Source organism: Punica granatum, chromosome 3 (genome assembly GCF_007655135.1).
Source record: "Punica granatum isolate Tunisia-2019 chromosome 3, ASM765513v2, whole genome shotgun sequence".
Classification (NCBI taxonomy): Eukaryota; Viridiplantae; Streptophyta; class Magnoliopsida; order Myrtales; family Lythraceae; genus Punica; species Punica granatum.
In genome coordinates this window covers 1,646,662-1,663,452 of record NC_045129.1, presented here as the reverse complement: position 1 = coordinate 1,663,452, position 16,791 = coordinate 1,646,662, and the positions used below count along the sequence as shown (strand labels likewise).

The window sequence follows — 16,791 nt, the reverse complement described above, 5'->3', positions numbered from 1 at the left end:
TGGATTTTTCTGCAGACTCCCATTTAGACAAATGTGGACTGAGCATAGAGCAATACATATAACCAGGATAACACTCGCGCTTTGCTGCGAGACTAGCAAACAACAGCTACCTTAAATATAATTATGTTTTTAAATGTAACTCATATCGCATAATAATTGCAATAAAGAAAATTGAATTTGACAATTAGAGTAATCATCTCAAAAAACAAAAAAAAATAAATATGAAATGGTTCAAATGATTCAACGCTTATTTCCCTTGAATAATGAGCCAAATTCGAGTATTCTAAATAGAGAAATTTATGATTGCGAGACTTTTGTAATTAGCGAGTTTTCGAATACCAGGACGCATATTGATTTAAAAAGAAAATAATATAGCAAACAATATTATGAGTGCTTACTACTTAATCATATGATAATTTAGGAGTTATATACTATAAATAAATAATACTAAGTCGAAGAAAATAAATAAAAAAATAGAAATACAAATTTGATATAAAAAGACTGACTTATTAGAATTTGCTCTTAGATTAAATGATAATGTGATATTCATATGAAACATTTTTAAGCTAATACTGCGCTATTAAAATTAACATGTTTGTCCACGCTAGGAGAGTTTTACCCCTTAGTGGGTCGACCCGGCTTGACTGGATTAGTCCATGCAAAATTGGATTTTCGGATACCAGAGTTTATACCCAAAAAACTTAACATGATTGATGATGATTTACTAAAAATTATTTTGGATATCTAAAATTAGAAAAAGTCAAGAAAACATATTTTTCTATTTCTTACACATTTTGTAAAAACCAAATTCTGCATATTTACATCGATAATTACTTCTTTAAAACATACAAATTTTCCTTGGCCTGCGAATCGATTTGATGGCCTTTGAGTCTAGTTTTTTAAGACTTGCGTGCCCCGTAGTTTTTCAACTTTCAAGTTGATCATGACAAATAAAACAATGTGACTGATAACAAAAAGAAATCAATATAAACAAATGAGAATTTTTTTTAAAATATAACATATGCAAATATATCTATAGATTTATATAAAAAGAAATTTTATCATTTTAATTCATTGATCCTTTAGATTAAATTTATTTTTAAAAAATGTGGAATAAGTTTCAATTCGTACTTATATTTGAAATAAGTAGAAAATCTTCCTTATTCCAATCACACTGTGAATCTGTGTGACATAGAGAGCCTTTTCTTTTTCGATCGGCTGTGACTTCACGTGAAAAATAATACACATACATTAGCATTTTGATTTTTTTTTAAAAAAAAAGTGGCAGAGACTTAATAATACTATATGGTATCCTCAGAAATACATACCACTTTTCATTGTTTCGATGGAGCATATTATAAAGCCATATAACTCTTTTTTCTTTTCTTTTTTTATAGTAAGTAAGGTTGTATGTTTCAAAAAGAATGAAAATGAATCATATAACTCTTTTTTCTTTTTATTAAAAATTTTGGAAACAAAAGAACTTGGTGATGATTGAATGAGCAATTATAATGTATTGTTTGTTATTGTTATTGTTATTGTTAAGAGATTATTAACCATCATAAGAAAAAATAAGAAAGTATTAGTTTGAGACTTGGTCACAATGAACAAGAGTTTTAGTCTATTAAAAGATATACAATAGACATACATATATATATAATCAATAATTGAGGTGGCAGATCTTGACTAGCGATGCATTGTTTTCTATTTGTATTAATTTTTTTAACTAAATCTTGACGCCAGATGTGTGTCGAGACCAAGAAAATTCCATACCGAACTCCCCATTTTTATGGTAAAAGTATGTTCATTTATGGTATGGAAAGTGAAGAGAAAGTGTCAAGGAAGACTTGCTCTCTCATTAGCTTCGTCCCATTCAGATCTTTGAGCCAATTAATTTAGTCATATTGATATTCCCCATGAAAACGGCCTGCATCTAGAAAGAAGCAATGCAATTCATTGTTTCATACAATTACAGTAACATTTTCGTTATAGGTAGGCAAATTTACGAATATAGTACGCCGACCGACTACATAAATGGTGTCAGCTTTTGAAAATACAACTCACCTGACAGAGGAACAAGTACATGCTAAGGCTGAGTGAGCACAATCATCTTAAAATGCCACGTGATCATGCCAGGTCATCTTTCCTTTGGCTTTTTTTTTTTTGAATCTTCCCTTTAGCTTACAGATGAACTTAAGAGTAGTGGTAATATTGCAAATTGTTGGAGCTTTATGTGAATGAGCAATAATAAGTAATTAGGTGCTTAAATGAGCCACGTTATCGTTTGGAGAGTTCGCTCAGAACCTTGGGAAATTGCAACATCCGTTGTGGCTGACCTTTGAGAGATCAAGTCTGGTTTGGAGCTAGTCTGGCTTTAGAAATGTCATGTTGAGGTAGACTTGGATCGACCCGTTCGCCACTTAGTTGTTCCCCGAGAGGACGTTGCGTGTGCGCCTCATTTTTCCGCGTTGGTCTCTTCGTTTTGGAACCTGCTCGCCAAGTGCACCTTCTCCATACTTTGTTGGGTCACTTTCCTCGGAAGTGTGGCAAATTAAACTGTCCTTTCCAATGATATTGTTGAGATCCTTCGCTACTATGTAATTGTATTTTTCTTCCCTTCGGACTTCGGCCCTATTACGGGATATGCCATGATTTCCGAGATATTTCCACATATTCTCCGAGATTTGTTACATTAGAATCTTATTGTATTCTTAGAATATTCTAGGATATTCTTTGTATAGTTTATACAGTATCCTTTTTGATTTACTTACCGTAGGTATCAATGAGTTATTCTGTATATATACGGTTGTCACATCAATAAAGATTATCACCTTCAATTCAATCGATTCTCCTCTTTTCACATGGTATCAGAGCCAGATTACTGTATAAACTATACAAAGAATATCCTAAGAATATCCTAGAATATTCTAAGAATACAATAAGATTCTAATGTAACAAATCTCGGAGAATATGTGGAAATATCTCGGAAATCATGGCATATCCCGTAATAGGCCCTGCTTTCTTGACCCAAAAAAAAAATCATTTTTACGCTCTTTCTTTTCCATAAGCAAGAGATCAACAAGAGAAAAATCTTTATTTTATGTTTAATTAATTGTCTTCCTTAACCAACATGGGTTGGTTTAAACGATTCGATACTTGTTCCTCAATGGCTCGAGTTCAAGCCTTGTAAATGAACAAAATTTACGTTGGAAGAGTTTCCTCAACCACCTTAGAAAGAGGACAATGAGATTAACATAAAACATTCATTGATGATATTGCTCAACTTTATCTATTAAAACATGAGACTATCAATTTAGATTGGTTCAGGTAGTCAAATACTTGGTTTCTTTAAATAAGATTTTAGATTCAAGTCTTGTGAATGAGAAAATCCATGACTCAGAGAGATTTATCCCTTAAGTGACCAACTTGACTTAAACCTAAATTAGCCGGGGTTATAAAACTTTTAAATATCGAGTGGTGCATAATGAAAAAAAGAAAATCAATCCGGGACTAATTCGATGGTCATTAACTATGATCTTTTGCCGAAAATGTAACGATTGTTCAGATCTCTGAGCATAGTTAGGATTTATTAAATAAGGGGATGGACATTAATGTGGGTTGGTTTCAAGTGATTTGGTATTTGTTCCACTTAAATAAGGTATCGAGTTCAAATTTTGCGAATGAAGAAAATTCACGTCGGGAGGTTTACTCCTTAATGGATCAGTCGATTCTAACTGAATTAGTTGAGATCCCTTGATCAACTTCTGCATATTAGCTGCACGCCCATAAAAAAAGAAAAAAGGATGGACAATCAAGACAATGGAATGAGTTACTCCGACAGCTTCCGGACGTCAGGTGCTGATCGGAAAAATGAGAAACGAGTTTTGTTCCACTATAAAATGCGCAATTTATATAGATACTGTAACGGACTACATGTATATCGAGGAATGAATAACAATGTTCTTATTACATTACATAAAAAAGTAGGAGAACATATGTATGTGTAAAATATGATCAATAGCTACAGGAATTGGACGAAAAAACACGAGAAAATCTCATGAAGTGGCAACGAAGAAATCAATGGAAGACGGCTAAGAAGATGGTGGACAAGAGGGTGATCAGGGAGAAGCCGTAGATCACCCTAGGGGGAGCCGAGCTAGAGGGTGGCGGAGCGGTTGCAGGTCCACCTGCGGTTGGGGATGGCGAGGAAGAACCAGGGGTGCTGGTGGTTGGAGTGGAAGTGCCAGTTGGTGGGGTGGCAATGCTGGGAGATGGCGAAGGGGAGGTGCCAGTGGTTCCGGTGACGTTAATGGCTAGCTTCTGGCCAAGTTCACAGTGACGAGAGTAAGTGCTCGTGAAGAAGTGCTCGCTGACGGTGGTGAGGGTTACTCTGGCTGGGCTGGTGGTGAGGATGGTGATGGTGCTGGTGGTGTTGCAGCTCTCGTAGGCTTCCTTGGTCACAATCGCCACGTCTTGTGTCCCATTGATGAAGTTGAAAACTGCATACAATGAAACCGAACAATCTTATTAGAAATGTATAATGAAAATAAAAAGAGATATTTTTCGTGATGATTCGAAGTAAAACATTTTCAAATAAATACGCAATAATGGACAATTTATATCCAAAATACATCTTGAAAAACGAAACATATATGAAAAATAAAATTAGCTATATCCCGAGGTAAACATGTCCTGATCATATATGTACCTAGCGTGTCTCCAACCATAAAGTCCTTGTTGCGTGCCCAAGTGGCATAAGCGACTGCGCCACCAGGAGGGACCTCCCATCCAAGTCCATCACCAATGTAGTAGGTCACCGGGCTCCTTGGGGTCACTGGTGCCGGAGCTGTAGGGGATGATGATGGAGCCGGGCTTGGAATTGGGCCAGAGGCAACAACATTGATGGTGAGCTTCTGCCCGAGAGCGCAGTGACGAGAGTAAGTGCTTGTGAAGCGATACTCGCCGGCACTGGTGAGGGTTACCCTAGCCGGGCTGGTTGTGAGGATGGAGATGGTGCTAGTTGTATTGCACGTCTCATAGGCTTCCTTGGTCACCACTGCGACGTCCTGTGTCTCATTGATGAAGTTGAAAACTGCATATAACAATGATCGATATGGTAAGATTGTGTATTAGACATGGTAGCGTACTAAACAATGAAAGGATATCGGGCTCTTGCCCTGTTTACCTACCAAAAAAAATAAAAAATGAAAGGATAAATATAGCCATATGCACTTAATTAACAATTTACCTAGTATGTCTCCGACCATAAAGACCTTGTTGCGAGCCCAAGTGGCATAAGCAACTTCCCCACCAGGAGGGACTTCCCACCCGAGACCATCACCAACGGTGTAGGTCACCGGGCCTCTCGGGGTCACCGGTGCCGGAGCATCTGGCGGGGATGAAGGAGATGGACTAGGAGTCGGACCCAGAGCAGTGACATTGATGGCGAGCTTCTGGCCCAAGGTGCAGCGCCTGTCCATGGTACCTATGAAGTAGTATTCTCCTGCAGAGTCTGGCGTATAATTGAAGGGGCCAGTCTTTTCGAGGAAGATCGGGCCGGTCGAGTTGCACGCATCAAATGCTTCCTTTGTCACTCTGGCCACGTCCTGCTCTCCGGTCGTGAAGTTGAACACTGAAGTGGAAGAGCACAAAATAATCACACGAGTTGGACGAAATTCCCACAATTCTATGTATCTTCCTCGTTGAGAACGAGTACTTAATACAGAAATCAACAATATCTATGTTATTACGTACCTAGGATGTCGCCGACAGTGAAAGTCTGGGTGGCTGCCCATGTTCGGTATGCGATTGAACCACCGGGAGGGACAATCCACCCAAAGTCGCCTCCGACGACATGTGCGGTCTGTGCTGCTGAGGATTGAATAAGAAGCGCTGTGACTGCTACTATAGCTAGAGAGATTAGTTTCGACATCTCGATTGTATCGTAGTGGACCGCTGACGTTCTTCTCGTTATGATCGGTCGATTTTGTTTTGTGATGTGTCTTCTCCAGGCTATCTTTCGTTCTATTTATAGAGTTTGCATTTCGACAAGCACAAGTCAAACCTTAGGACTCTAGAATCCCACATAATTTTTGCTAGGGCTGCGCATGCAACAGGTAAACGTGACCAGGAAATTAGTTAAATGGCAGCGCATGATATACGTTAGGAATTAGTCTAAACATATCAATTAATTATGCAGTAGGGGCGTAACATTAGTTCAGTTGATTTCACGTGTTCCAGGTCTGTTTTTAGTTGTTGCATAGGATTAGCGTACGGGATAACATAAGAATAAACTCCTTCTCGTTACGTTAATTAAGCATGAGCAACTTGACATTAAGGGAAAATTTGGAACGGGGAAAATATAATCAAATGATTTCTTTTTTGAATTTTTTGCTCCATAATGGTATTATCTGCATGCCTTCTTTGACACACACAGCTTCCAGAAAGTCATGAAATGATCTGAAAGTCATGATGTGCTCTAGAATTTCAATTATGCATCGTAAATTAATTTTATTTTGGACAAATAGTTATAATTGATTTAATCATGAGAAAATCATGTGAATGATCAAAATGATTCTTTTTTTTGAAACACTTTGATATCCGAAAGTTCAATGATTCATGACTAGTTCAGTTTCAGTTCGAGTCGGATTGGTTTACTAAGAGATAAAACTTTTTCAATTATCTCCATTCAAAAGGCTCGAATGTGAAATAATATTTAAGAAAATATAAATTTGAACCGTTTGAACCAACGAACAACAATCACTCGGTCACATAGTGAACTTTTTTTTTCGGTTACAAAGAAGGCAAAATGTCTAGTACAATGAAATAAAAAGGCACGGATAATTCCACTAAATATCGAACTTACAACCTTTAGATCAATAGACGAAGGCGTGCACTATTATATTACCCTATCTTTTGAATTATTTAATATACGTAATTAGTATTGAAATGAATTTGAGAAGGGCAGGATCTAATATATATAAAGAAAATGATGTCTAAATTTCGCTGGCGTTGACTTTGAAAATGATTTTGACTCTCGACAAACAAAGAAAAACTATGTTTAACATTTTATATATATAAACATCGATTTTAAGGAAATTGAGTGAAATAAGTGAACATAAAGAAGCATACATCGCGTCACCAAAAAAAAAAAGCATATATCGCAAGAAAGAAATTCATGACCTCTAATCAATTGACAAAAATCACGGAAATATACACGGGAAGAGAGCCAAGGAATACCGTGTAACATCGTTGTAGGAAATGCATGTATAATTTAAAAGTAGTCAATTTCGATAATTAAACTTTGCAATAAATTATTAGGTATAAGGATTGAGACCGCCCTGAATTTTTGTTATGACATACAAGAAAAATTTAAGATTAGAATTTTCTAAAGTGGCCCCTAAATTCATACAAAGTCCTTATAGTGTGCTAATTCATAGTTTTTAATATAATTTTCTAATATTTTCGCAGGAAAATTGGAGTCATTTTTTAATATTGCCCGGCTGTTTACCAGACCTGGATACAAAAACTTCTAGATACTTGAATGTGTCATTGCTTGCTGCCCAAGCATCCCTTGTACAAGTCTTTTTCTGGATGTACACCTTAGTATCAGAAAACTCAAAAGGCTCCAATCGGTCCAATTTTCTTTGGGTCGGCCCACCAAAAGGTAAACCTCTCTTAATCATGTATTTTGTTCATTTATAAGATTTCAATGCGAAACTCTATTTATAGAAAATAAGTGCCAAACCGCTTAACAAGTACATTATTCATTTTTTTTTTCAATTTATAAAATCAATTGTGTTTCTCAATTTCAATAATATAATTTTTGACAATCTAATGCCAACGAAGCTTCTACGCAGCTTGCCCTTGACATGTGATTATCCAAGTACGTTATTAATTATTTTTTTCTAGGACTCTAAATCAAATCTTCTCCAAAAAAAAATCATAAATCTCAATATTTAGAGATACGAATGATATGCTTCGCTTTCATTTTTTCATTTTTTCGATTGATAGGAGTAGGACTCTTTTTTCTAGACCAATCCGATTGATAGGATTGAAGAGGAATTTTATTAGTTTATAACCTTTGAGCAAGATCCAAAGGCATGGGCTAATTTCAATGTGATCCCCCATATCTTTAACCGTTTCACAATATTCCGTTTTCCCCCGTTTAGCAATTCAATTACGTACATCGTGAACAGCTCCATCTACACGTAACACTGGAATGGATCATGTGACGATCAACGAGGAAAAAGCCCTACTGATTGTGGTGGTGTCAAGCTGAAACCGAAGAGTATACTTGACTACCAGTCTATCCTAAAATTTGTCGATTTCGAGCCCAATAAAATATATTGGGATCGTTTGAGACATGTAAAGTTCAACAACATTATCTGTTGTCATGCAAACATGATGTTGAAGGATCTGAATATCGGACAATGAATCCAACGTCAATTACAAGGACGTTCTGAGTATTCGACAATGATAGATAATCAAAAGAAAATAACAGAAAGGAAGGATCGAATATCATATTCATCTATAGAAATATTGAAAATCACTATTAGGAAAAGTAACTAGCGCGATGCTTTTTTGGACTTTGGACGACATTTATAGGTGTTGCCAAGAGTCTCGCGACGCTTATGCCAGAGTCGCCCCATGTTCCGTCGGGCTAGGTCCGGCCAACGCTTACGTAAGCGTCGGGCCGACTTGACCTATAGCGATGCTCAGGAAGGATCGCCATTAGTTTTAGGCCAAAGGCAACGCTTATAAAGTCGTCGTAAAACAGTTAAAATTTAACCAAAAAAAAATAGTGGGTCCTTTGTAAACATCAGCCTTGGGCCGTCAGTTGTCCATTTAGCCCTTTGTTGACGCTTTCAAGTGTCACCCATGGTATTTTTTATTTTTTTAAAAATAAAATTTAAAACTTTTTAATAAATATTGGCGATGCTTTTTTAAGCGTCAGCGTGATAAACTTATGGCGACGTTTTGGTCCAAAGTCCATCATACAGAATTTTTCGCGACGCTTTGTAAATGTTGCCCAAGAAAGGCCGCGAAAGGGTCAATTTTTTGTAGTGAATGTATTGAAAAAAGCCGCATTTATTTTTATCAAATATATAGTACATACGTATGTGCTACAAGCACAAAATACATAAATCCGCTCTATATTTATGAAACTAAAAACAGAGTCCGGGATAAATGATAGGTATACAAAAAGTATGAAGCCACGCATAAGAGATGAATTGATTAGCTGTTTCCTATATCCATATAAAACCCATTACTGAGGCAAGAGGGACAAGGAAAGACTTTGGATGCAGCCGTGAAAGAGGCGGCAGTGGAGCTGCCCGGAGGTGGATGCAGGGAGGGAGTCGTGGATAAGGTTGCCGGTGGGCTGGCAGTGGGACTAGGACCACCAGGAGAGGGTCCAACAGTAACAGTTACTTTCTGACTCGATTCACAGTCATCGTCATGGGTGCAGATGAAGTAGTAAGTCCCTGTCGTTGAGGGTGAAGTTGGCAGGACCGCTGGTCAGAAGCTGAATCGGATAATCATCCTCACAGGAGTAGTAATCTGCCTGCATTGCTTGAGCCATGTCGTGCTGACCCATGACGAAGTTGAAGACTGCAAAATAATTCAAGAAGTTATAAGATCAGCTCCTGTGAGTTTATTCACGAGGCTATAGTAATTTCTGGAAGATAAATAACAATCAGTTCCATAAGCTGACCGACCCCGTATGTTCCCATGAACATGCAAGCTCGTATTAGGAAGTAGCAAAACTTGTTGTAATTATGTGTTGCTTACTAGTACTTCTCCGACTTGGACGGTGTAGCTGCTCGACCAGTTCGTGTATGTGGCTGCACTGTTAGGAGAGATCAAGCTGCTTATGTAGGAGATTGGGTCGGGAGTAGGTGGAAGGATTAGTCTCTCTTTCACCATCCGGGGAACGACGCCACATGGTAATATAGCAACTTGTCTTTGCACTTAATTATCTTCTGTTTAATCAGTCAATTGATGATTGATCGACTGATCATGTGTTTGATCTCATCATACCATGAGAAAGCATTCTCCGAATTCAACGAGGAACCAGTCCAGGCAGATTAGTCGAACATAATCATATGATAGGAGTCGAGGTAATGAACCAAAGCCTCGACTTGATAACATGTGGTACGGCCGAGGTGCATAAGAACTTATTTGTGGGAGAGGAAACTAGAGCTTAAAGCATAGATTTATGTAGATTGGTAAAGTCTAATTGAGAATTGAGACTTTATTTATCCTTATATCTATTATTATATTATTAAGTAAAACAGCCAAAATTACTTTTATTTTTTTATTATTTGTATATATATAATAGTTATGAAACACTAGAGAAATAAAAACAATTTAGCGATTAATCGATGTCTCAGAAAAAGCTAGCAATTGGATTCAATTCTTTTGCACTTATATATATATATATATATATATATGACTAAAAGATGGTTTTTTTCCTTTTATTTACATACAATACGATATTTTGAAAATTGCATCATATAGTATATATCGTAGTAATTTTACCAAATTGCACGATATTTTGAAATTTTTCATGGCATAGCACGACATCAATTTTCCATCAATTCTTTAATGGAGAGCTGACGTGCCAACGTTGTGGGTCCACCTTGCATAACTGGACTTTTTGTGGGTCTTGAAACTTTCCACAAGATAGTACGAAATTTTAAAATTTTTCACAATATAGCACATATAGTATTAAGGGTGGGCTCACAACGTCGGCCATGTCAACTCTCCGTTAAGGAATTGACGAAAAATTAACATTGTGCTATGTCATGAAAAATTTTAAAAATCATGCAATTTATTAAAATTAATATGATATATGTCATGTAGTGAAAATTTTTAAAATATCGTACTATACAGTGAAATAAACCCTAAAAGAACTATGCATTTCGGAGGGAAAGTGATGGAGGATTAAAAGTGAACAAACAAGAAAAGGTTAGAAAAAGTTTTAGCTCAAAAAATGAGTTTGGACCGAAATAGAAAAAATGGAAAAATACTGAGCACTAAAAATGATTTTTATCCTACCTTCTAATTATTATAAAATTTTTCACACTATATTATAAAATTATGCATGTAATAGCTACTTTTTTTGTATATCATTTTGGAATTATTTACTTTGCAAATAATAAAGTACTATTTCTCGTTAAATATCATTCCACAAAAAAACGGTTTGTTATTATTTAAATCCTAATGATTATGTTATTAGTTATTTATTTGATTATATAAGTCATTAAATACTCAAAATCAAAATGTTTCCTGGCTTGCTCTACTGGATAGATTGAGATCAAGATTGGCAAAGTGGGGCAACTTGATCTCCTCCTAGTTGTGATTTATGTTAAGCTAATGTAGAACCAAGAGAACATATTTTCTTTGGCTGCAATTTCTCTAAAAAGGTTTGAGAGCATATTCTCTCCTCTTGATATTAGGAGATCTGCAGTAGGATGGACAGTAGAATCACAGATGGCTGCTAGCTTGAAAGGGAGATCATTGGCTAATATCATCAAGAAATTATTCTGGCCAACTTATGTCTATTATATTTAGCGAAAAAGGAATGACAGAGTATTTAAGAGGAATCTCTCATCTATTGAAGCTATTGCCGAACAGATCATCCGATGTGAAAGGGAGAGGGTTGCCTCCATCCCAAAGCTCGATTCTAAGTTGAATTCTTGTTGTTTTACTTCTTATTTGAATTTGCCATAACTTGTATAGGCCTTTTCCCTTTTCGGTCCTAATCTCTTTTTGTTATATGGGTTCCCATCAAATTATGTACATTTTTATGCAGATGGTGGAATGATAGATAAACACTTATCCAAAAAAAAAAACTCAATATCAACAAATTCTTGAACATTTTAGTTAAACGTAAATATCCATATATGACAACAAATATAACCCATAGCGAAGTGATTTACTAGTATTAAGTTGAAAGGAGTTTTTTTTTTTTCGGTGTGCACCTTGATATCGGGAAGTTCAATGGGTTCCGACTAATCCAATCGAGCGGGTTGGCCCATTAAGGGGTAAATTAAGCTATTCGAGCGTGGATTTTCTCCTTTCGGTAGACTCGAACCCGAAATCTTGATTAAGAAAAATAAGCGCTGAATCGCCTGATCAATCACGTTTGTTTAAAGAGAACTTTTTGTAATTTGACATATGTGACAACTTAAAGAAGATAGGGATGAAGAAATGACTCATTTATTGTCTTCAATAGAGAGTGCATATATGTGTTAGAGCACAAATACATATATCTGTACCGTAGAGAAATCCATATCTAAAACCCAAGTCCCGATCGAATAAACGACTTAGGTGTACAAGTAAGTGTAAATAAATCCATAGATAATTACAGATGAAGCTGTTTCTAGTTTCTACATCCAGAATATACATACATATATATATATATATATATATACCATTACTATGGAAAAGCATATACATATATATCCTAGGTCGTCGTCGCCCCTACTGACTCGATTTTATTGATCTATTTTACTTCAATTTGAATATAGTACGATAATTTTGATGGTTAAAATAATGCTAGGTAGTACCATCATATATGGAACAATAGTACTAGCGGGCGTGTGACTGTGGCCCCCGGACAGATCTATAACATTTTCAAACAAACGTGTTTTAGTTCTCGTCCTTTCATTGTCCAGTCGCAGTTCACAATTTTGATGGCAAGCTTCATGCCTGAGAGGCAACGATCGTGCCTGGTGCTTATGAAGTAGTATGGGGCAGCATTTTTCAGCTCGAAAGTAACCGGAGTGCCCCCGAGGGATCCCAGGCGTTTGGTCGAGTCGCATGCATCAAATGCTTCCCTTGTAACCCAGTTTACCTGCCGCAGCTCTCCAGTTGTGGACTTAAAACTCTGAATTTTCCAATGACAAAAGAGGAACCATCAATGGAATTATTGACATACATATATACGTATTTAGGTGGGGACTTCCTAATCCTAACTATCGAAATGCAGAAATCGGCAATATTTAACGACTTACCTAGGATGTCGCCGACCTTGAAGGTCTGATTGTCCGCCCAATTTTCATATTCTTTGGGGTTTTTAGGGACACCCCACCCCAAGTCATCTCCACCAACAACATGTGTTGTCGGCGCCGCTGCTGAGGACTGAATAAGAAGCACTGTGACGACCGCCACTATGGTTACAGAGATTAGCTGCTTAGACATCATGATCTAAAATTAATTCTCTTCTCGTGTATATGATATTTCAGTTTTTTTTTTTTGATGTCTTCTCTATATATGTTTGGTTCTATTTATAGAGTTTGTATAATTACTGAAAATAATAATATTAATAATAATGAAAGAAAGAAATTAATTGATCGCGCGCACAAGCCACAAAGTATTAGGATATATAGGGACTTCGTCGTCGCCCATATAGATACACGTGATTATTACTTGTTACATAGACCAAGAAATTAAATGGCTCCCGTGGGTGGTTGGGTGGGAGGGTACGTATATTATCAATAACTAGCCTAAACACGTAACTAGTAAGGCAATGAACGCGTAACGTAAGATTAGATCGATTTCATACTTTTTCCAAGTCAATTATTCATTGTTGTTTAGGATCCATATGAAGAAGAATTAATACACCTTTATATTTTTAAAGTAAGATCACGATATGTCTCTAGTCTATTGGCTAAAACTAATATATGCCTTATTCGGATATTGCTTGGTCCTAATCATAAGATTCTTTCATTGGATTTTGAATTCCTGAGCATTATAAGTAAAAATCACCTATATAGACCGACCTCCCTATTGTAACGTACCTCATGGTTAGACACAATTTGTTATATTATAATTGAGCACGAGTGGAGCAATTGGGACGTAAAGATTTGACTTTTAGTGATTTGCTTTTTTCAATTCTTTGACAAATTCAGCTTCCATGAAAATGTCATTTTTTTCGGTGTGAACCAATCCATGAAATGGTTCTTGGCCAAGAAAGTCATTGACATCTGAAAGTCCTGATCCGGTCTAGAATGTCAATTATGCATTAATATTGTTTTGGACTACTAACCATACTAATTAATCATCAATCTAATTTTTTATAAATTTCTCGTGCAGCCGCACAAAATACGGTCCCGGCTTCTTTTATTCATCAATCGTCAATTATATTATATATAATTAAAAGAAAGTAATGTATATTATATATATAATTAATTTAACTTCAATATTATAAATTTTTTATTTTTCAATATGTATATATAAGTATAAGTACATTAAATATAATTAGGTGTAGGAAACGGACTTATTATGTTAGCATAGCTTTATGGTTAAGGAGTTGGGCGTGAAAGGCGGAGATCCGGGTTCGAATCTTGCTGGGGTAAAAAAAAAAGTGTGGAATGCAACGTTCGTTGGCGGGCGAGTGCATGCAATCCCGTGCGCCTGCGGACTCCCTTGTAATTATTTTTGTTTTTAATCCCACAGAGTTCCCGAGGGAATACCGAAGGAGCAATCACTCGGTAAATTACCTAGGCTTGATTTACCGAGGGACTCAATTCCCTCGGTTTCTTCGGTATCGACGTGTACTAGCATTATGAGAGGATTGCTCCCTCAGAAAACAAGCGAATTTTAGTAGTGGAAAAAAATAGTATTAAATTATGGCTAAATTTCTGTATTGGATAGGTTCCCTTCGAGGCAAGAAACTTGATGTCATTTGTCTGAAATTTCTCTAAACGCATCATATTTATAGCATATGGCGAGAGAGAAATGCTAGAATCTATCAATGTCAGATCTCATGTACAGCAGCTATGGTTCGGAAGATACTTGCAGACATGAAAGCAAAGTTAATTGTACTCTCCCGGTTCTCTCACAAAGTTGTAAATGCTGTCCTAGTTGATTATATGTTTAACCCCCCTCATTCTGCTCTTAGCTAACATACTACGGTGTAATTAGGGGTCTTCTTAGTTTTGTTGATTTTTAGGGTAAATGGTCTTTGATGTAAATCCCTTTTGATTAATGAAAGTCTCTACCATTTATCCAAAATAAAAATTATGTATTGACTTTGGAAATGATTTTGAATTTTGATAAACGAATAAAAACTTGCTTTTAACACCAAAAAAAATGAATTGTCATTCTCCCTTACTCAAAAAAAAATGAATTGTCCTTCTCAATATTCCCAAAATAATAATTTTTTTAGATGTGAAACTTGATATTTGAAAGCTCAATTGAGTCTAGATTAATCCAGTCGAGTCGGGTCGGTCCACGAAAAAGTAATGCTCTTCCATTATGGATTTTATGCATTTACAAGGACTCGAACTCGAGACTTTCATTAATTGGAACAAGTGTTGAACCGCTTGAACCAATCCATATTGGTCCAAAATAATAATTTTTGACAATATAGTAAAGCTAAGGAAGCATCTACTTAGCTTGTCACTCGGGATGAGATTATTCGAGTAACTTCCTCTTTTACTATATATGATTCTAGGTCCCATTTTGCCAATAAAATCAATTATTTCACATTTCATTTTCCAACGGTTTAGTCCCAATAATATCTCGAACAGCTCCATGTGCATGAAACATCGGCGTTGGATTATGTGACCACTAGGAGTAGCCATCAACCTATCCTAAAACTGGTCCCAAAAATACAGACCACAAATAAAATCTATTGGAGTTATTGTGAGATACAAGGACGACATCAATAATTGTCATGGGAACACGATGTCGAAAGGGTCTAAATTTTCTATCATTTTATTTTGGATTAATGACCAAAAAAAAATATGAACTTTGGTCTTTTTTTAAATTTTGACACAAATTTTATTTTCTGGTAAAAAAATATATTAATTTTGATTTTCTTCTCACGTAAGGCATATGTGTCGGTTTCCATTCATTTAGTTGACGTGGCGAAAAACGTTGCCTATATGGCAAATGGTGTTACGCCACGTGAGCAAATATAATTTTAAAAGAATTAAGAAAAGAAAAAAGAGAAAGGCTTTGACCGGAGAAAGGGTGGGGGGTCCTAGCCAGCCACTGCCCCCTCAATTCGGGTACCCAGTGACCCGCCTTTCCCTTTTTTAAATTTTTATTATTATTTTTACTGACGGAGCGTGACACTGTTTGCCACATAGATATTATTTTTCTCCACGTCAGCAAAATGTATGGAAAGTTGCATAGATGCCTAACATGATAAAAAAAATCAAAGTTCGTACATTTTTTTGCCAAAAATAAAATTTATGTCAAAATTGAAAAAGAGACTAAACTTCATACTTTTTTGAGTTATTAACCCTTTTATTTGTGAAATGATCTCATGATTAATTTAATTCACATGAGTATGGGTTTTTTTTCCCGATAATAATGAGTATTATATCATTATTTAAAAAAGGATATTTATACTGAATGAAAATTACAAGAACAAAAAACATAGTGCAATTGATAAAAATACTTGAGTTTGGCACATGTTTGAGACCGAGTACCGATTGCATGGTGCAACTGAGACAACCTGAGAACACATGGGATCATATTGCCGCAGGTTGTAAACTTCAAGGAGTATGATGAAATTAGCTCCCTTTCTGTGGAATGCAAAGTGGAATATTATGCATAACCTTATTTTATTTTATTTTATTTTTTAGATACCGAAATGTTGTCCTAAGCTTATTAACCAACTAATTAATCCTCTCGTGGCAGTTTGTATTTTAACTTATTAAGGTTCTGAATATCCGACAATGGGATTCAAAAGAAAATAATAAAGAGGAAGGAAGGATCAATAATAATATGATATTAAATCTATGTTGGGATAGTTTTATCCCTTAATGT

General features: G+C 36.0%; 1 protein-coding gene and 1 pseudogene across 1 annotated transcript; both read right to left on the bottom strand.

Moving 5' to 3' along the window:
• Nucleotides 1-3,882: 3,882 nt before the first annotated feature.
• On the bottom strand, nt 3,883-6,005 carry LOC116201343 (mucin-5AC-like). The gene is made up of 4 exons (XM_031532554.1): nt 5,755-6,005; nt 5,249-5,632; nt 4,709-5,092; nt 3,883-4,499 (listed from the first exon to the last, which is right to left on the bottom strand). The coding sequence occupies exons 1-4, from the start codon at nt 5,930-5,932 to the stop codon at nt 4,078-4,080; spliced, it is 1,368 nt and encodes a 455-aa protein (XP_031388414.1). The 5' UTR covers nt 5,933-6,005; the 3' UTR covers nt 3,883-4,077.
• A 3,181-nt stretch (nt 6,006-9,186) lies between these two features.
• On the bottom strand, nt 9,187-13,212 carry LOC116199398 (annotated as a pseudogene).
• Nucleotides 13,213-16,791: the final 3,579 nt, after the last annotated feature.